Source organism: Trifolium pratense, linkage group LG6 (genome assembly GCF_020283565.1).
Source record: "Trifolium pratense cultivar HEN17-A07 linkage group LG6, ARS_RC_1.1, whole genome shotgun sequence".
Lineage (NCBI taxonomy): Eukaryota > Viridiplantae > Streptophyta > Magnoliopsida > Fabales > Fabaceae > Trifolium > Trifolium pratense.
In genome coordinates this window covers 18,684,223-18,700,196 of record NC_060064.1, presented here as the reverse complement: position 1 = coordinate 18,700,196, position 15,974 = coordinate 18,684,223, and the positions used below count along the sequence as shown (strand labels likewise).

Below are 15,974 nucleotides of genomic sequence, written 5' to 3'. Positions count from 1 at the left end.
AAGCCTTAAGTTATTTCATTTTACATCTAACAAAATTGATTTTAAAAAATGGTGTCAAAATATTTGGATTTAATTTTGTGAATGATATAATAAAAATAAATCTAGAAAAGGTAGGACACTAACTTGTTTTCAAAGAGTTTATGTTCTAAGACACCACAGGCTATTAGTTATTTCATTTTTTGTACAAATTAGTTATTTCTTTTTTTGTACAAATTAGTTATTTCTTTTTACATCTAATAAAATTGATTTTGAAAAAATTATGTCAAAATATTTGTATTTATTTATGTGAATGATACTCTAAAAATAAACGTAGAAAAGATAAGGAAGTAACCTTATTTTCAAAAAGTCGATGGAGGGAGGATATAAATTGATCGAATTCTACACTTCAAATGGTACCAAACAACCGTGACGCGTGCTTAACCAAAACTAAAGAAAAGTGAAGTTGAAAAAATGTAAAAAACAAAAGATTCGCCCACCGTGGGGCTCGAACCCACGACCACAAGGTTAAGAGCCTTGCGCTCTACCAACTGAGCTAGACGGGCTTGTTGGTTTGTTTGTGACTATTAAGTAGTTATTGGTCATCGCAATACGACTTTGTTGCTTTCTATCTTCGTTTATGCGGTGTTTGTTTGATGTTCCGTTTTGTTGTGGTGTGCATTTTATTCATATAGACAAATCAAATTTAGTAAACTACTAATTCAACAAATGATTAAGTCATCAACAATGCAAATCTGGTGGCTTAAGTATTCTCGTCATTTTAATTTTCATTTTTTTTACGGTAATTGTCATATTTTTTGTAATTCTGAATAAGTGGTCTTTTATGCTATTAATTTGTATGTTGTGAGTTTGTTCGCAGATTAATCATTTTCTTTCTTAGTGATGTTAAATTTGTATATGTATCTGATGTACTCTATGTATTCTATCAATTTGAACAAACAATTATTTTTTTAGTAAAAAAAATCAAAATAAAAAGGGGAAAATAATTGTTCAATAATTTTTTTATTTGACCAATAAATATTATAATGTAAAAGTATTTTGTATGTAGATAGAATGAGGAGGCTTGTCCACAACTTCTAGCTCAACTGATAAAAAATGTCAAAATTGTTCGATCGAACACTATGATCAGAATTCAAACTCCAAATCATTTACTTGTGTGTGTGTGTGTGAATTTTCATTGACTATTGTCATTTTCTGTAAAAAAAAAAATCAATGAAATTTTACCCAAACACGTCACCACCGTACCACTCCTAATGGCTTTATATATATATATATATATATATATATATATATATATATATATATATATATATATATATATATATATATATATATATATATATATATATATATATATATATATATATATATATATATATATATATATATATATATATATATATAGTACTCTTGATAGTTCAATGTTCAAACTTAACCTAAACCATTGTAAACTACAGTACTTCCTAAATTTATAATTATAGTCATTTTACATTAAACAAAGTTTGAATTTCAGAAAACTAAAACGTTATCTGAACCGTCCAAGTTTAATCGGATGACTGTGATCTCTCCGATATATGCAGCCACATACATTGACTGCACTCAATCCATATCCTATATATAGTACTCTTGATAGTTCAAATTTCAAACTTAATCTAAACCACCGTAAACTACCGTACTACCTAAATCTATAATTATAGTCATTTTACATTAAATAAAGTTTGAATTTAAGAAAACTAAAACGTGGTCCTAAGGCCGGATACCAATTTTTTTTTTTTTAAAAAAAAAAACTAAAACGTACTAGTATATAGTGCAAATTAAATTTAGTTTCAAGCAGCATGAGATATATAATTTCATCACACTAGCTATACTAATACATGAGAGAGGATTCTCTCATTACTGTAGGATTTTTTTTTTAGCCATTGATTTGAGTGGAGAGAGAAAAGAAAAAGAAGAAAAATGTGAATTGAAAGGTAGAGATTGAAGAAATTGCGAAACACAAGGAAAAATAAATGGAGAGAATTCATTCTCCTAATACATGTCTTAAATGTCATGTGCTAATTTTACCGGCCGCAAACAGTCATTACTCAAGTTATAGAAATATACATACATAACATGTTCCTGTGAGCTTAACTCAGTTGGCAGAGACGTCACACTATATGTGCAGGAGTCGGAGTTCGAACTCCGGACACTCCACTTATTCACCTTTAAGGTGAATTTTTTAGCCACTACGCTACTTGAAAAGAAAAACAAAAGTATACATAACATTTTTAAACCAATTAATGAAATATAGAACACACGAATCCTTCATTGAGAAGATTTAAATTACAAGCTTATTCCTTGAAAATTAACAAAAGACATTTGAGTTTCACAAACTTGATAAATAAAATTACAACCGGTAAAGCTTTTCCCGTAAATTGGCATAGCCTCCAGTCCTCCACCCATGACATATGGCGTTGGTTTTTCTTTGTATAAAAATAGTAACAAGTACCAATTATTTATTTTTGAAGAGGGAAAGTGCCAATTATTAGCAAACAAACCAAACTATATTCAACTAAACAACCATATAGTATATTTCGGTAACATAGAGAAATCAAATGACCCAAATATGTAAGATATATATCCCTCGAGATCTCAATCCAAACAGCTAGTCCACCTTGTAATTTTGGGCAATAGAAGTGTAAGTAGGGTTTATTTTCTCGTACATCCGTTTTTTGTATTGGTAACCCTGCAAATATATAAGAGATAAGGTTGTAGTAATTAGTGTTTGGTAAAACCGGATACAATATTTAAATATATCGGTGGTAAATTTATTTTTGTAAACTCGTGAAAAACTCAAATTTCAACGAGGTAACTCGTGGTGAAATCGGATAAAATTGACATAAAATCAAGTAATTTATTTTGATTTTACTTGTTTTGGAGAAATAAAAAAAAAGTTTTTTTTCCTTACTTTTTTTTTTCTTTCTTAAGTTTAAATTTTGAATTATTGATGGATTTATAAAATTATACAAGTATAGATGTCTTGTATATAATAGTTATAATATTATTTTAATATGAGATAAATTCGAACGAGTTTACGAATCGAATTCATCTAGGCACAATGAGTTGAAATAAAAGCTCGAGTTTGACAACCCTGATAAAATTTTAACTTTCTCTCTTATAATCACAAAATCAAACTAATTAACTACTAAGTTGATACTCGATGAACCAAATACAATAATTTAAAAATATAATAAATAAATAAATATTTTTCACGAGCTTAACTCAGTTGGTAAGAACATCGCACTATATGTGCAAGAGCCGAGGTTCGAACCTAAAACATCTCACTTACCAAAAATAAATAAATAAATAGCGAAGAATACCTTATATGTTCCATAAATGTAATCACAATAGGTAAATACTGAGGCATAGTTGCATTGACTTCTTCCACCAACATAATGATGGTAGTCATGGTATTCAGGACCTCCATAAAATGGTATATATTTTGTGGGACTCCAAGGAAAATCATACCTATAAATGTTAACATGTTATAAAATGTAAGATTGAGGTCATCCAAAAACAATAGGTAAAAAAAAAATGATGGCTATGATTTAAAATGTGTATCAAAATGATAATGGCAATTCAAGCAAGCTAGAAAATAGTAAGAAATAATCCAATCGAAATAATTCGTCTTTAATTATTATGTAAAACCAGCCTCACGTCGTACTCTCTCGTCTAAGACCCACAAGAACCGTGTCTTCGCTCAAGTCACATGGTTCAACTCTCAACTTGGAGCGAGGAAAACATGGTGCACACACCAGTCCAATTTATTAAGCCAAAGCCATGTTCCATCACCTTGGTGCCCCGCTTGGGTCAGAAGCTGACGCTATTCAGCTCAGCAAAACAGCCGCTCTCTACAACTACGTTATGCATGAAAATCTATCTTCAACTGAAACTCATTGATCACAATATAACAATTCTCTAATAATAAATATGTTTATCTAATTACTTGAGAAATAATCAAAGTCTTACCCACTATGTGTCTCAATGGCTTCTAGTTGTCGCAAAATGAACCATAACCAATAGGTTATTATGTGCCCTGGAATCAATGCTGGGCCAAGAAATGCAGGGAAGCCCAATATAAAAATCTCAGCCCAATGGGCATAAGGTGCTGAAAGCCCAATAGGTGTTCTATATTCATGATGAACCTTGTGGATATTCTCATATGCCCATTTGCAATGTAACCATTTATGGATCCAGTAGCTTATATAATCTTCTATAAGAACGTAAACTAGTAATTGCCAAAACAACTCCCAGCCTGATGGCAATGGCAAGCCTGTTCTGATTCCAAGCCACTGAACAAAATTTGTTGTAAAATATAAAGATGTTTTCTCTTCGGGCCCCCCGTGTTTCTTTTATACCCCCAAATATTCCAATTTTGCCCTTGAAAAAAACTTCGGTTCGCAGAAACCGAATTTTTTTTAGTACAAATTCAGAGTAAAATTCGGTTTTTATAAACCGAAATTTGTTTTCAAGGCACAAAAAAACTTCGGTTTCTATAAACCGAAGTTTTTTGCAAGGGCAAAATTGGAAATTCAGGGGGTATAAAAGAATCACGGGGGGCCCGAAGAGAAAATATCAAATATAAATCCATAGTCAAAATTTATAGCACTTAAATATGTAAACCACATCATTGAAAAATATACATGAGAAACTATGGCTCTCTTTAGTAAAATTAAACTGATAGTTGAAAAACTAACTAATAACCGTAAGTTACTTTATAGTTGATAATTAAGCTATATTATTTGTTATAAGAGAAAGATTAGAGAAATAAGACACGCATAAAAGTGATGGTTATTTGTGAAAGTACCAAATAATCCATGGCATTCAAAAACACCTCCTAAAAAAGAAGATTATTTATTTATTAATTTTAATTAAGATATTCAATTAAATTATTGCTTCAAAAAAAAATTATTAATTAAAGTAAAGTAAAACAATTATCTCCATGAGTTTAGCTTAAGGACATGGCATTTTACGTGTATTTCTCCACTTTCTTCACCGATGTGGAAAGGAAACTCCATGCGGAGAGAAGCAAAAAGCAAGGGCTCCCATCAACTTGTTAGAATCAAAATAAACAAATAGTAGGAAAAGAGAAACGAATAGCTTAACATTACAAAAATATTACTAGAGAATATATAATAAAATATAATGGACTGTAAACTAACAAATCCTATATACAGCGAAAAAACTCATCACGAACAGTTCACGAATTAACTATAGCCATTAGATATGGTGTTTGACTGAATACATGTGCTTGTCGTGATGCATTTCGTGATCACACTTTCGCTGTAATAAGCATTATGCAATCAAATAACATAGACTATTATTTTATTATCTAACAAGTATCTTGCATAGTTCTCCTCATACCAAACACTAACAAGTATCTTGCATAGTTCTCCTCATACCAAACATAGGAAATATACCAATTTTCTTCTATCTGTCACTCTCTCTTTGCTTAATCACCCCTACCAAAAAAAGGCTAAAAGTAAATAGTAGTACTGTAAGATTCACCTTTGTCTATCGTCATTCAATTCATATTAAATTCCGGCCCCGCTAACTTCTATTCTGCGCAAATCAATTATTATGGTCTGGATTTTGCAATAACGTGGCTAGTAGTACTTCTGCAGTTGCATCTATAGATTTTGCAATAAAGTGGCATTGTACTTCTGCAGTTTCATCGCCATTTCCATTATTTCACAACAACAACTCTCCCAACTAGTCCCACAGCCCTTGTCACAGCTGACCATGCATGTTGACAGTTGTATCTCCAAACAGGAGTATTTGTTTTGCTGTCTGGGGTGATGTTTGTTGGGTTCAGATTAAATTTGATCTAGATTACATTCAATCAATTATTTTTTTTTCTAAGTAGTTTAGTGACTAGAAATTTCACCCTTAAGATAGATAAATGGAATGACTGGGGTCAGGCCCGGCCCAGATTCATGTGCAACATGTGCTGTGGCATCGGGCCTCCTAAAAAATGAAGGCCTTCATTTTTTTTAAGAGTAGTAGTATTAGTAAATTAGGGGTGTAAAAATTAATATATTATACAGCAAACTGCAAAAGCCCAATTGTAAGGCTATAATCTCTTTTATGGAGTTGTAGTTTTAATAAATTAGGGAGTGCAAAATTTAATACATTACTTAATTGACGAATTTTCTTAAAAAAAGGTTCCAAAAATGACTCGTTTTAAGTAGTTAGAAAATATATTTTATTGTTATTGATTAGACTATGACTCTTTTTACGTTAATTGCAGTGATGATTATTTTTTTTATGCTATTTGTAATTTAAATCAAGGATAATTTTTTTTTTTTTAAAAATTGTGTTTTTATTTATTAAAGGACCATTTTTTATATTTGCATATGACCTCCAAAAGCTCAGGGCTGGCCCTGGCCGGGGTTCGAACCCCGATCCCCCGCGTATATAATGCAATGTTCTACCAATTGAGTTAAGTTCACATAACATATTCAATTAACTATTTTAGTGTCGTCAACATTGCAGACTCGAAGACATGAGTATTTTGAGCACTTAAATTTCTTTATATTTCACTACAAGAAAACATTATATTACTGACCAAACTTATTGAGGGCTAAAAGCCCTCAGTAATGCATTTGTGCAATATTGAAGGTCCCAGGCCGTCAGTATGTAGTCTTGGAGAACGGAATAAATTTAAAATTGAAATATTAAGAATTACTGACGGTCCTGGGCCGTCAGTAAAGCAATGGGTATTGCAGACAGTCCCAGGCCGTCAGTATGTTGCTAGACGTTGGTGCATTATGACGGTCCTGGGCCGTCAGTAATGCATGTGCTTTATGACGGTCCCAGGCCGTCTGTAAGGAGGTAACCGTTGGTACATTATGACGGCTATTGGCCGTCTGTAACGCATATATTTGAATTTCAAACCCTCAACGGTCCAAAGAACACTCTATATATTACCACTCTTTCATTTCATTTTTTCATTTCCATTCTCTCTCTAAATTTTCTCTAACTTCTCTCTTAAATTTTCTCTAATTTCATACTTTTTCTAACTTCTCTAATTTTCTCTAATTTAATCTTCATACAAAAAGTGGTAAGTGTTTGTGTTTTACTATTACGAATTTAAAATTTTTGTTTTGTTATTTAAATGTATATGTTCTAATATTTGTTGTTTACCATTTTTAATAGCAAGTTTTATTCTCGTGAGGAGCGGAGTTTGTGGGTAAGGAGCGCGCCAAGTAAGAATCTACTCGGCACACAAGTAAGTAACGTAATTTTAATTTATATAGTGATAGTTTTTTTTTACCGTATACTTAGTAATAGTTATTAATTAATACTTTGTAATTTTTTACTAATATTTTCTTATCACTATGTATAAAAGTTATTGTTTTTGTAAAAAAATTAAAAAAATATATTTAATTTTGTTTATTTCGAAAACAGAATTATTTTTTTTAAATAAGTATTTTTTTTTTCAAAAAAACAGTATATTTATAATATTTTTATTTAAAAACGAAATTTTTTTAAAAAAAATTTATAAAAGAAATTTTTTAACAGTTTGTGTATTTTTAAAAAAGTGATGTAATTTTCATATCTCCATCTAAAAAGTTGTAAGTGTTTGTGTTTTACTTTTAAAGTTAAAATTTTTACTTTGTTATTTAAATGTATATGTTCTAATAATTTATTTACAATTTTTATTAGCAAATTCTCGTGGTCATCGGAGGTCGTGGGTTAGGAGCGGAGTTTGTGGTTAGGAGCGCGCGCCAAGTAAGACTCTACCCGGCACCCAAGTAAGTAATATATGTAATTTTAATTTATAATATTTAGTGATAGTTTTATTTTTACCGTACACTTAGAAATAGTTACTAGCATTTTATTATTACTATGTATTTAAAAAAAGAAAAACAATTATATTTTAAAAAATTATAATATATATGTTAAAAAGTCGGTAGTTTTGTCAACTAGAAAACTTAGTATTTTTTAGATTTAATAAACCATAAACTTTAAAAATAAAATGTTAAAAGTTTATATGTTATTGTTGAGTAGACATATATATATATATATATATATGTCCAAAATACTTTTGAAAAATAAAGTAATAAATTTAATACATATATCGATCTAATTATATATTAATTAAACTACACAGATATGGATTTTAGCAATCGTAATTGGATGTACGATAGACATAATCCTGGAAAGAGGGGCCGGGTTAAAGAGGAATTTAAAATAGGGGTCGAAATGTTTATCAATACAGTAAAATATAATGACATTGTGATACGTGAAGGGGGAATTAGATGTCCGTGTGTACTTTGTCGATGTACAAGAATACATAGCGAAGATGAAATTAGGTCTCATTTATATAAAAAGGGATTCCAACCTAATTATTGGGTTTGGTCAAGTCATGGCGAAGGATGTTCCACGACTGTTCCCGTGAATCAAAATCGTGCTTCAAGCAGTGTTTTTCAGCCCGTTGTTGTTCCCCAATATTATCATCAGCATTATGATCCGTTTAATGAGATGGACAATATGATAACTAATGCCCTTGGGTTTAATACGCCGATTTATGTGCCAAATGATGTCGACGACCCTGCTGATGATGAATATGACGCTGATGTTAACGTCGAGAGACCAAATGAGGAAGCCCAGCGATTTTTTGATCTTTTGAAAGAGACAAATACACCGTTGTGTGAAGGCTCCCGAGACTCAAAGTTAACGGTGTGTATTAGACTTTTGGGTATCAAGTCTGAATGTCTTGTTTCAGAATACACCATGGACTTGATAACAAAACTGATGTTGGATATAACAATAGACCGTCCTCTTGATTTGCCAAAAAATTATTACGAAGCAAGACAATTGGTTGCAAAGTTAGGACTCGGAGCGAAGATAATTGACTGTTGTGTTAACGGGTGTATGTTGTACTATAGCAACGAATTTGGTGTAGATGACGGTGCATTACTTGAATGTAAATTTTGTCAAGAACCAAGATATCGTGTAACAAGAAATTCACGGTCAGTCAGAAGGAAGCCAATCCCAAGAAAGGCGATGTTCTATTTACCCATAATACCAAGGTTGCAAAGGTTGTATGCATCGATGCAAACTGCCAGTAAAATGACATGGCATCGTGAAAACTATGAAAGGAGAAAAATGTCAGGTGAGTTGCGACATCCTTCTGATGGAATGGCTTGGAAGCATTTTGATCAAGTTTATCCTGAATTTGCTTCGGAGCCACGGAATGTCCGACTTGGGTTATGCTCAGATGGATTTACACCATATACTCAAGTATCAGCCACTCCATATTCATGTTGGCCTGTTCTGGTTACCCCGTACAATCTTCCTCCTGATATGTGCATGTCAAAACCTTACATGTTTTTAGCCGCTGTAATACCAGGCCCATCTAGTCCAACTGTTGGTATTGATATCTATTTACAACCTTTGATTGATGATTTGAAGAGATTGTGGAACGGTGTTGCGACGTATGATATCAACCAAAAACGAAATTTCAATATGAGAGGAGCTTTGATGTGGACCATTAATGATTTTCCTGCATATGGGATGTTGTCTGGATGGGGGACACATGGTAAACTAGGATGTCCTATTTGCATGATGGACACCAAAGCGTTTTGGTTAGAAAACGGTGGGAAGGCTACTTGGTTTGACTGTCATCGTCGGTTCTTGCCTACTGATCATCCGTTTAGAAGAAATAAAAATGGTTTTGTTCATGGTGACACCGAGACTCGTGATCCACCAGATTATTTGACATCCCGACAAGTCTGGAACAAAGTGAAAGATATTCCAAAGGTTGAGGTTGTAGGTGGTGTTGCATCTAAACCGCGTGGTTATGGACAAACACACAACTGGACAAAAAGAAGTATCTTTTGGGATCTGCCGTATTGGAAAGACAACCTTTTACGTCACAACCTTGATGTTATGCATATTGAGAAAAATGTGTTTGAAAATATTTTTAACACTGTCATGAATGTCAAAGGAAAAACGAAAGATAATGACAACGCGAGGAGAGACATAGGGTTGTATTGCAAACGTAACGAACTGTTGTTGGTGGAGACATCTAACGGCAAACTTCTTAAACCTCGTGCAAACTATACTTTATCTCCTGAAGAAGCAAAATCTGTTTGTCGATGGGTAAAAGAAGTGAAGATGCCGGACGGTTATTCGTCGAATTTGGCGAGATGCGCTGATGTTGACCATGGAAGGATGCGTGGGATGAAAAGTCATGATTGTCATGTTTTTTTCCAGACTTTACTTCCGATTGCATTTAGTTCTTTACCCCAACATGTATTGAATCCGCTTATTGAAATCAGTCAATTTTTCAAGAATCTGTGTTCGACAACGCTAAGAGAGGCTGATCTCATCAAGATGGAAAATGACATTCCACTGATCTTGTGTAAGTTGGAGAGAATATTTCCTCCTGCCTTGTTTGATTCTATGGAGCATGTTGTGGTGCATCTTGCATACGAGGCTAGGCTTGGTGGGCCGGTTCAATATAGATGGATGTACCCGTTCGAAAGGTTCATGGGTTATGCAAAACGTGCCGTGAAAAACAAAGCTAGGGTCGAAGGCTCAATTTGTGCAACATACTTACACCGCGAAACAATTTACTTTTGTTCGCATTACTTCAAAGACACGTTGTCATCAAGCCATATTCGCAATGAAACTGAAACATCTCGGCCTGTGAGAATTCACCCATTAAACATGTCAATATTCAGCTTGCCTGGTCGTAATGGTGGTGGTGAGAAAGTGTTGTATCCTGGTGACAAAGTTCTCTATTCGGCGCATGTTCACTTGCTGATTAATTGCAATGAATTCGAGCCATATTTACAGTGAGTATTTTTAATTAGTTAATAAATAATTATTTATTCCAATTAAGTTCGCTTATAACTAACGATATTTAATAACTTAGGATGTTTTTAACACAACATACTTCTGCTCAAATCAATTCGCAATTTCCAGCATGGTTCAAAGAATACATGTACCAACAAACACCCGCAACTCGTGTCATACAACACTTGAGAAACTTATCTGATGGCCCAAAGTCAACCGTTAAACAATGGCACACCTACTTTGTCAATGGTTACAGATTTGAGACACACAGTTGGAGTGAAGGAAAAACAACAGTAAACAGTGGAGTGTGTATGAAAGGTGTGACTGAAAATGGTGAAGGAGATTTTTACGGTGTCATTGAGAACATATTTGAAATCGAATACAATTACCTTGATTACAAGAAAACAGTCGTGTTGTTTTACTGTAAATGGTTTGATCCTTCAAATAGAGGTACCAGATATGATTCAAAGACTAATACCGTGGACATAAAAATGAACAAACATTATCCATTGTATGATCCGTTTGCTATGGCTCATAACGTCAGACAAGTTCACTATGTCCCTTATCCATCGACTACAAGGGATAAGCGAGGTTGGTGTGCCGCAATAACATCAAAACCAAGGGGTCTGATTGAAAAAAATGAGATAGATGAACGTGAAGATGAACCATATCAGGAAGATGAGATGTCCAATGTTGATGATGTCATTGCAGTTGAAACTTTTAATCAACTTTGTGTACAAGAAGAAGCCGAAGAAGTACCTTCTGATGGTGATGTTGATGAAGAGGACGTCGAAGCTAATGGTGATGATGAAGGCAGTGATGATGAAGATGTATCAGATTGGGATGACAATTAATTTTATAATATAGTTATCCGCGTTGTAATAATATTAATCGTTGTACTTGAATATTTGTTTTTGGTTGCATTTGTTTATCGTTTAATGATGATGAATTATAAAACAATATATGTCATGTATTTCTTAATTAATTATATATATATTTGTCATGTATTTCTTAATTAATTATATATATATTTGTCATGTATTTCTTAATTATATAAATATATTTATCATATATTTTTTTATTATAGATGAATCCAGATGAAGAAAATTTTGATGATGACAATGTCGATGATGACATTGATGATATTCCACCAGCACCGGGTGTCGGACGCGGACGCGGACGCGCTCCACGTAGACGTGCTTTACCCCGCCGCGTTGTTCGGAATCGATGGTTGGAGGGTATGCCCAAGTCTCGAACCGTAGACGGTGTGGAAGAGGAGTACGACTCCTACGACGACGATGATGACCACGAGGACGAGGAAATAGCCGATATTGCACTTTTAGCTCCTCAAAATGAATTGTTGATTGACCGGCATGGTAGACCCATCATCATGCCATATACCGCCACAGAGTAAGTTAATTATTATTAAGAATTTGTGTTTAATAAATTAATTGGATATATATGATAATTATTCTTAACTAATATATGTATATATATTGTGCAGTTTGCAACCCCAAAATCCGGCGAATAAGGCAATCAATAATGCATTGAAATCCAAATTCCAGGCTCCATATCTCAACTGGACGGAGGTCAGGGCAGATGAGCGTGGATATCAACAATTTTGGAATGGCTTCAGGGTACGTTTTTATTTATAATTACTTTTTTATCCAATCAATTTTGTTACTAAACATATATTTACTAATTTATTAACAATTTTTCTTTATTTTTCGTAGTCGCAAGTAACTTGGCTGAATCACCACACAGCGGCTATTGAGCGTATATTCAACAAAAAAGCCACAAAGCGTCTGTCGACCTTACTTTTTGAAGCGCGGAAAAAGATTAAAAAGGATCCTTCAAAACCACCACTTTGGCTCGCTGGCAATTCATACCCTATGCTCTGCCGCAGATGGGAAGAGGAAGAGTATATTGCAAAGTGTATAAAGAACAAAGCCAACAGAAATACTGATGAAGCCAATCGTGCGTGCGTACACTCTGGAGGGTCTAAATCTGCCGGAACGCTTCGTCTTGAGTTCATCCAACAATTTGGTCGTCCACCCACCTTTATGGAGATGAATGACATGATGCACCGGTATGCAGATTCCGGTGAGTGGACGGGGGCAAGGGCGCAAGAAGTGTCGGTAAGTATTTAATTATATATATTATTTACTATTTATTTCGTATAAAATTATTTTTTAAACATTATATAATTATATCTAAACATTATAATTAATTAATTATAATTTTTTTTTAATTTATTGTAGAGGTTGACGCAAATTTGGGTTGAAGAATATAATGCAAGCCAACTACGACTACCACCTCATAGGCGAGATAATGAGGATGTTCGTCGAAACAAGATGTCGTTGGCTTTTGTTAAGAATGCTGGTGGTGCGACTCGAGGTCGCAAATTCGCTGCTGGGTGTACATCTTCTCTATATGCAAGTGACCCAACTGGTTTGAGAGATGTCACTTACACATCTTCATCTTCATCGAGTACAGGACGCTCTCGTCCAACTCAAAGAGAGGAAACCGATGATGAGTATGAAGCGCGAATGAGGGCCACGTATAGAGAAGAATTCCGCGATGAGTTCGAAGCATCATTTGATGACCGGGTGGACGTACGGGTCCAACATATATTGCAGGAATTCTTTGCACAGCAGAGGGCGCCGGCGCCGGCGGGGGGGGGGTTGGATCATCATCTCAGGCTTCGGCACGACAAAATCAAAATGCCGGTGAACAAGAATATCGACCGGATTTGAGTAGCATGGTTAATTTGAATCAGCTGCCGGAGTACCGAGAGGGTGATCCAGTACTGAGTATGAGCATAGAGGATATGAGTCAGATGCTTAATGAACCAGTTCATTTACAATTTTTTGATCCTACTGGGCAAACAAGTGGAAGCAGTAGTGGCGGAAGCGGTAGAAATAATCAACAAACTGCTTTCACCGAATACCAGAGATCATTAAATCCACAACAAGACTTCATAATCCCATATGAAAACCCAAATCAACCCCAAGGCAACTTCTTCCCAAATCAAGCCCCAATTAACTTCGTTCATAGGCCTGTGGCACGACCTCCTTCGCGAACGTCACTCCCCGGAGTCGTAATACAAGAGGAAGGTAGAGGCCGAGGCCGAGGCCGAGGAAGGTCGCGTCAGCCAACAGACACTGGCAAGGGGAAGCGACCACTATATCAGCCGCCTGACCAACGTTGATGTGTAATTTTAATAATCTGTTGTTGATTATTATTTGTTTAATTGTTTTCTTTTTGTAATGACAATATTATCATTATATTTAATTATACTTATGTTAAGTATTTTTATTATGCTTTTTATTAAATTTTAATTTTAATATTTTTTAATTATTTATTATGCAGTATATTTTTTATTTTAAAAAATTAATATTAATTTTTTTTAAAAAAATTAATAATTTAATTATTTAAAAATCAAATACTGATTTTTAAATAATTAAATTATTAATTTTTTTAAAAATCGTTATTATGCAGTATATTTTTTATTTTAAAAAATTAATATTAATTTTTTTTAAAAAAAATTAATAATTTAATTATTTAAAAATCAAACTGATTTTTAAATAATTAAATTATTAATTTTTTTTTTAAATCGTCAAGCATTACTGACGGCTCCAGGCCGTCACAATGTGTAAAAGAAAAAGTAATACTGACGGCTCCAGGCCGTCACAATTGCGTGTCCTTTTGAATTGACAGTGTGTATTATTGACGGCTCCAGGCCGTCAGTAACGTTATTGACGGTCCTGGGCCGTCAGTAACCATTACTGGCGAGCTAATTACTGAGGGCCCAAGGCCGTCAGTAATGCATGCATTTTAGACGAAATTTGTGCATTACTGAGGGCCTTTGGCCCTCAGTAAATGCATGTTTTCTTGTAGTGTTTGTAGGCATTGTCACATTTGTAGACATTTTACCGTTGTATGCTATTAACGTGGGTACAATAAGTTTGTTCGCAGATTCATCATTTTCAGTTTTAAATAATTTTAAATTTATATTATTCAATGTATTTTATCAATTTGAATGAATGTATACTATTTTAGTTAAAAAAAATGCAAATTCAAAAAAAGATGTTTTCTATGAAATGGATGGAGAAACTATGTTTTAAATAATTAAAATAGACATAATTTTTACACTCATTAAGACGTTAAATAAAGTTGTCAAGAAAAAATGTAGTTATCAAGAAAGAAGGAATTCATTTTATGGAAAATGTGAAGTAAGAATTATTGAGAGAATAAGGGTATAATTAATAAATTGTAATTTTAAACTATCAAAGCGTCAGTTAAATAGGAATAAATTTTCTTATTTTCAAATGACACTTTAAAAGGAACGGAGAGAATATGATATATGTTTTGGTGTTTATGGAAACTAGGAGTATTACATACATTCACTTTTCAACGTTCTATTTAACAATTTTATAATTTAGTAAACTTTATGTGGGTCTCGTAGAAAATTTGTATTTAATGTTTAAAAAGTTGAATGCACAAATTTTTAAAAGAATATCTTTATTTTTGTCTCCTTAACAAGTGTCCTAAAAAAGTAAAAATAAAATGGAAATTTTAATAATATAATCATTGATACGTGTTTTGTAAAAACATCAAGAAAAACTATTCTAGAAGTTCCATATACAAGAACGGTTTCTAATGCCTACGATTCAAATATTTTAGAGTAAATTACACTGTCCTCTCTTGAGAGATGCTTAAATTACAATATCATCCCCTCTTATGTTAAAATATACATTTCACTCCCCATTTATACATGATATATTAGAGAAAGTTACACTCACCGCCCTTGAAAGAAGCTTAAATTTCATTTCCACCCCCCCTAATATGATAACCTACATTTTCCTCTTAATAAAACTCCATTTTAATATAATCAAACTTCTAATTCAAATATTATTATTATTATTATTATTATTAATTATTATGTTTTACTAAACTCTATTTAAAAACTATTATATATTCTAAAATAGAAAACAATTTCAAAGAAAGAAAAATTAATTTCTTCAATGATGACTTAAAGTTTTTTGACATAAAATACTGATTTAAAGTTAATTGTTATCACAAAAATATTTATTCATGTTAAAATGGACTAAAGTGTATATTTTAAC

At 33.0% G+C, this 15,974-nt stretch overlaps 2 protein-coding genes, 1 long non-coding RNA gene and 1 other non-coding gene across 4 annotated transcripts; 3 read left to right on the top strand and 1 right to left on the bottom strand.

The window, feature by feature from the left end:
- Positions 1-469: 469 nt before the first annotated feature.
- On the bottom strand, positions 470-542 carry TRNAK-CUU. Its single transcript has one exon. It is a non-coding gene; the product is annotated as a tRNA-Lys (tRNA).
- A 6,529-nt stretch (positions 543-7,071) lies between these two features.
- On the top strand, positions 7,072-7,743 carry LOC123892959. Its single transcript, XR_006803317.1, has 3 exons — positions 7,072-7,099; positions 7,195-7,267; positions 7,705-7,743. It is a non-coding gene; the product is annotated as an uncharacterized LOC123892959 (long non-coding RNA).
- On the top strand, positions 7,740-14,114 carry LOC123892958. Its single transcript, XM_045942859.1, has 5 exons — positions 7,740-7,793; positions 11,933-12,255; positions 12,350-12,482; positions 12,579-12,983; positions 13,107-14,114. Exons 2-5 carry the CDS (start codon positions 11,933-11,935, stop codon positions 13,599-13,601), a joined length of 1,356 nt encoding a protein of 451 aa, XP_045798815.1. The 5' UTR covers positions 7,740-7,793; the 3' UTR covers positions 13,602-14,114.
- Positions 8,524-10,848, top strand: LOC123891860. Its single transcript, XM_045941739.1, has 3 exons — positions 8,524-9,157; positions 9,263-9,874; positions 9,992-10,848. Exons 1-3 carry the CDS (start codon positions 8,524-8,526, stop codon positions 10,846-10,848), a joined length of 2,103 nt encoding a protein of 700 aa, XP_045797695.1.
- Positions 14,115-15,974: the final 1,860 nt, after the last annotated feature.

Excerpts from the sequence above, each read along its gene's own strand:
- LOC123891860 (XM_045941739.1), top strand. The coding sequence starts at position 8,524 with ATGGACAATATGATAACTAATGCCCTTGGGTTTAATACGCCGATTTAT. Across the intron at positions 9,158-9,262 it reads TGAAAGGAGAAAAATGTCAG|ATGGATTTACACCATATACT; the intron begins GTGAGTTGCGAC and ends GGTTATGCTCAG. Across the intron at positions 9,875-9,991 it reads ACACAACTGGACAAAAAGAA|GAAAAACGAAAGATAATGAC; the intron begins GTATCTTTTGGG and ends TGAATGTCAAAG.
- LOC123892958 (XM_045942859.1), top strand. The coding sequence starts at position 11,933 with ATGAATCCAGATGAAGAAAATTTTGATGATGACAATGTCGATGATGAC. Across the intron at positions 12,256-12,349 it reads ATGCCATATACCGCCACAGA|TTTGCAACCCCAAAATCCGG; the intron begins GTAAGTTAATTA and ends TATATTGTGCAG. Across the intron at positions 12,483-12,578 it reads AATTTTGGAATGGCTTCAGG|TCGCAAGTAACTTGGCTGAA; the intron begins GTACGTTTTTAT and ends TATTTTTCGTAG.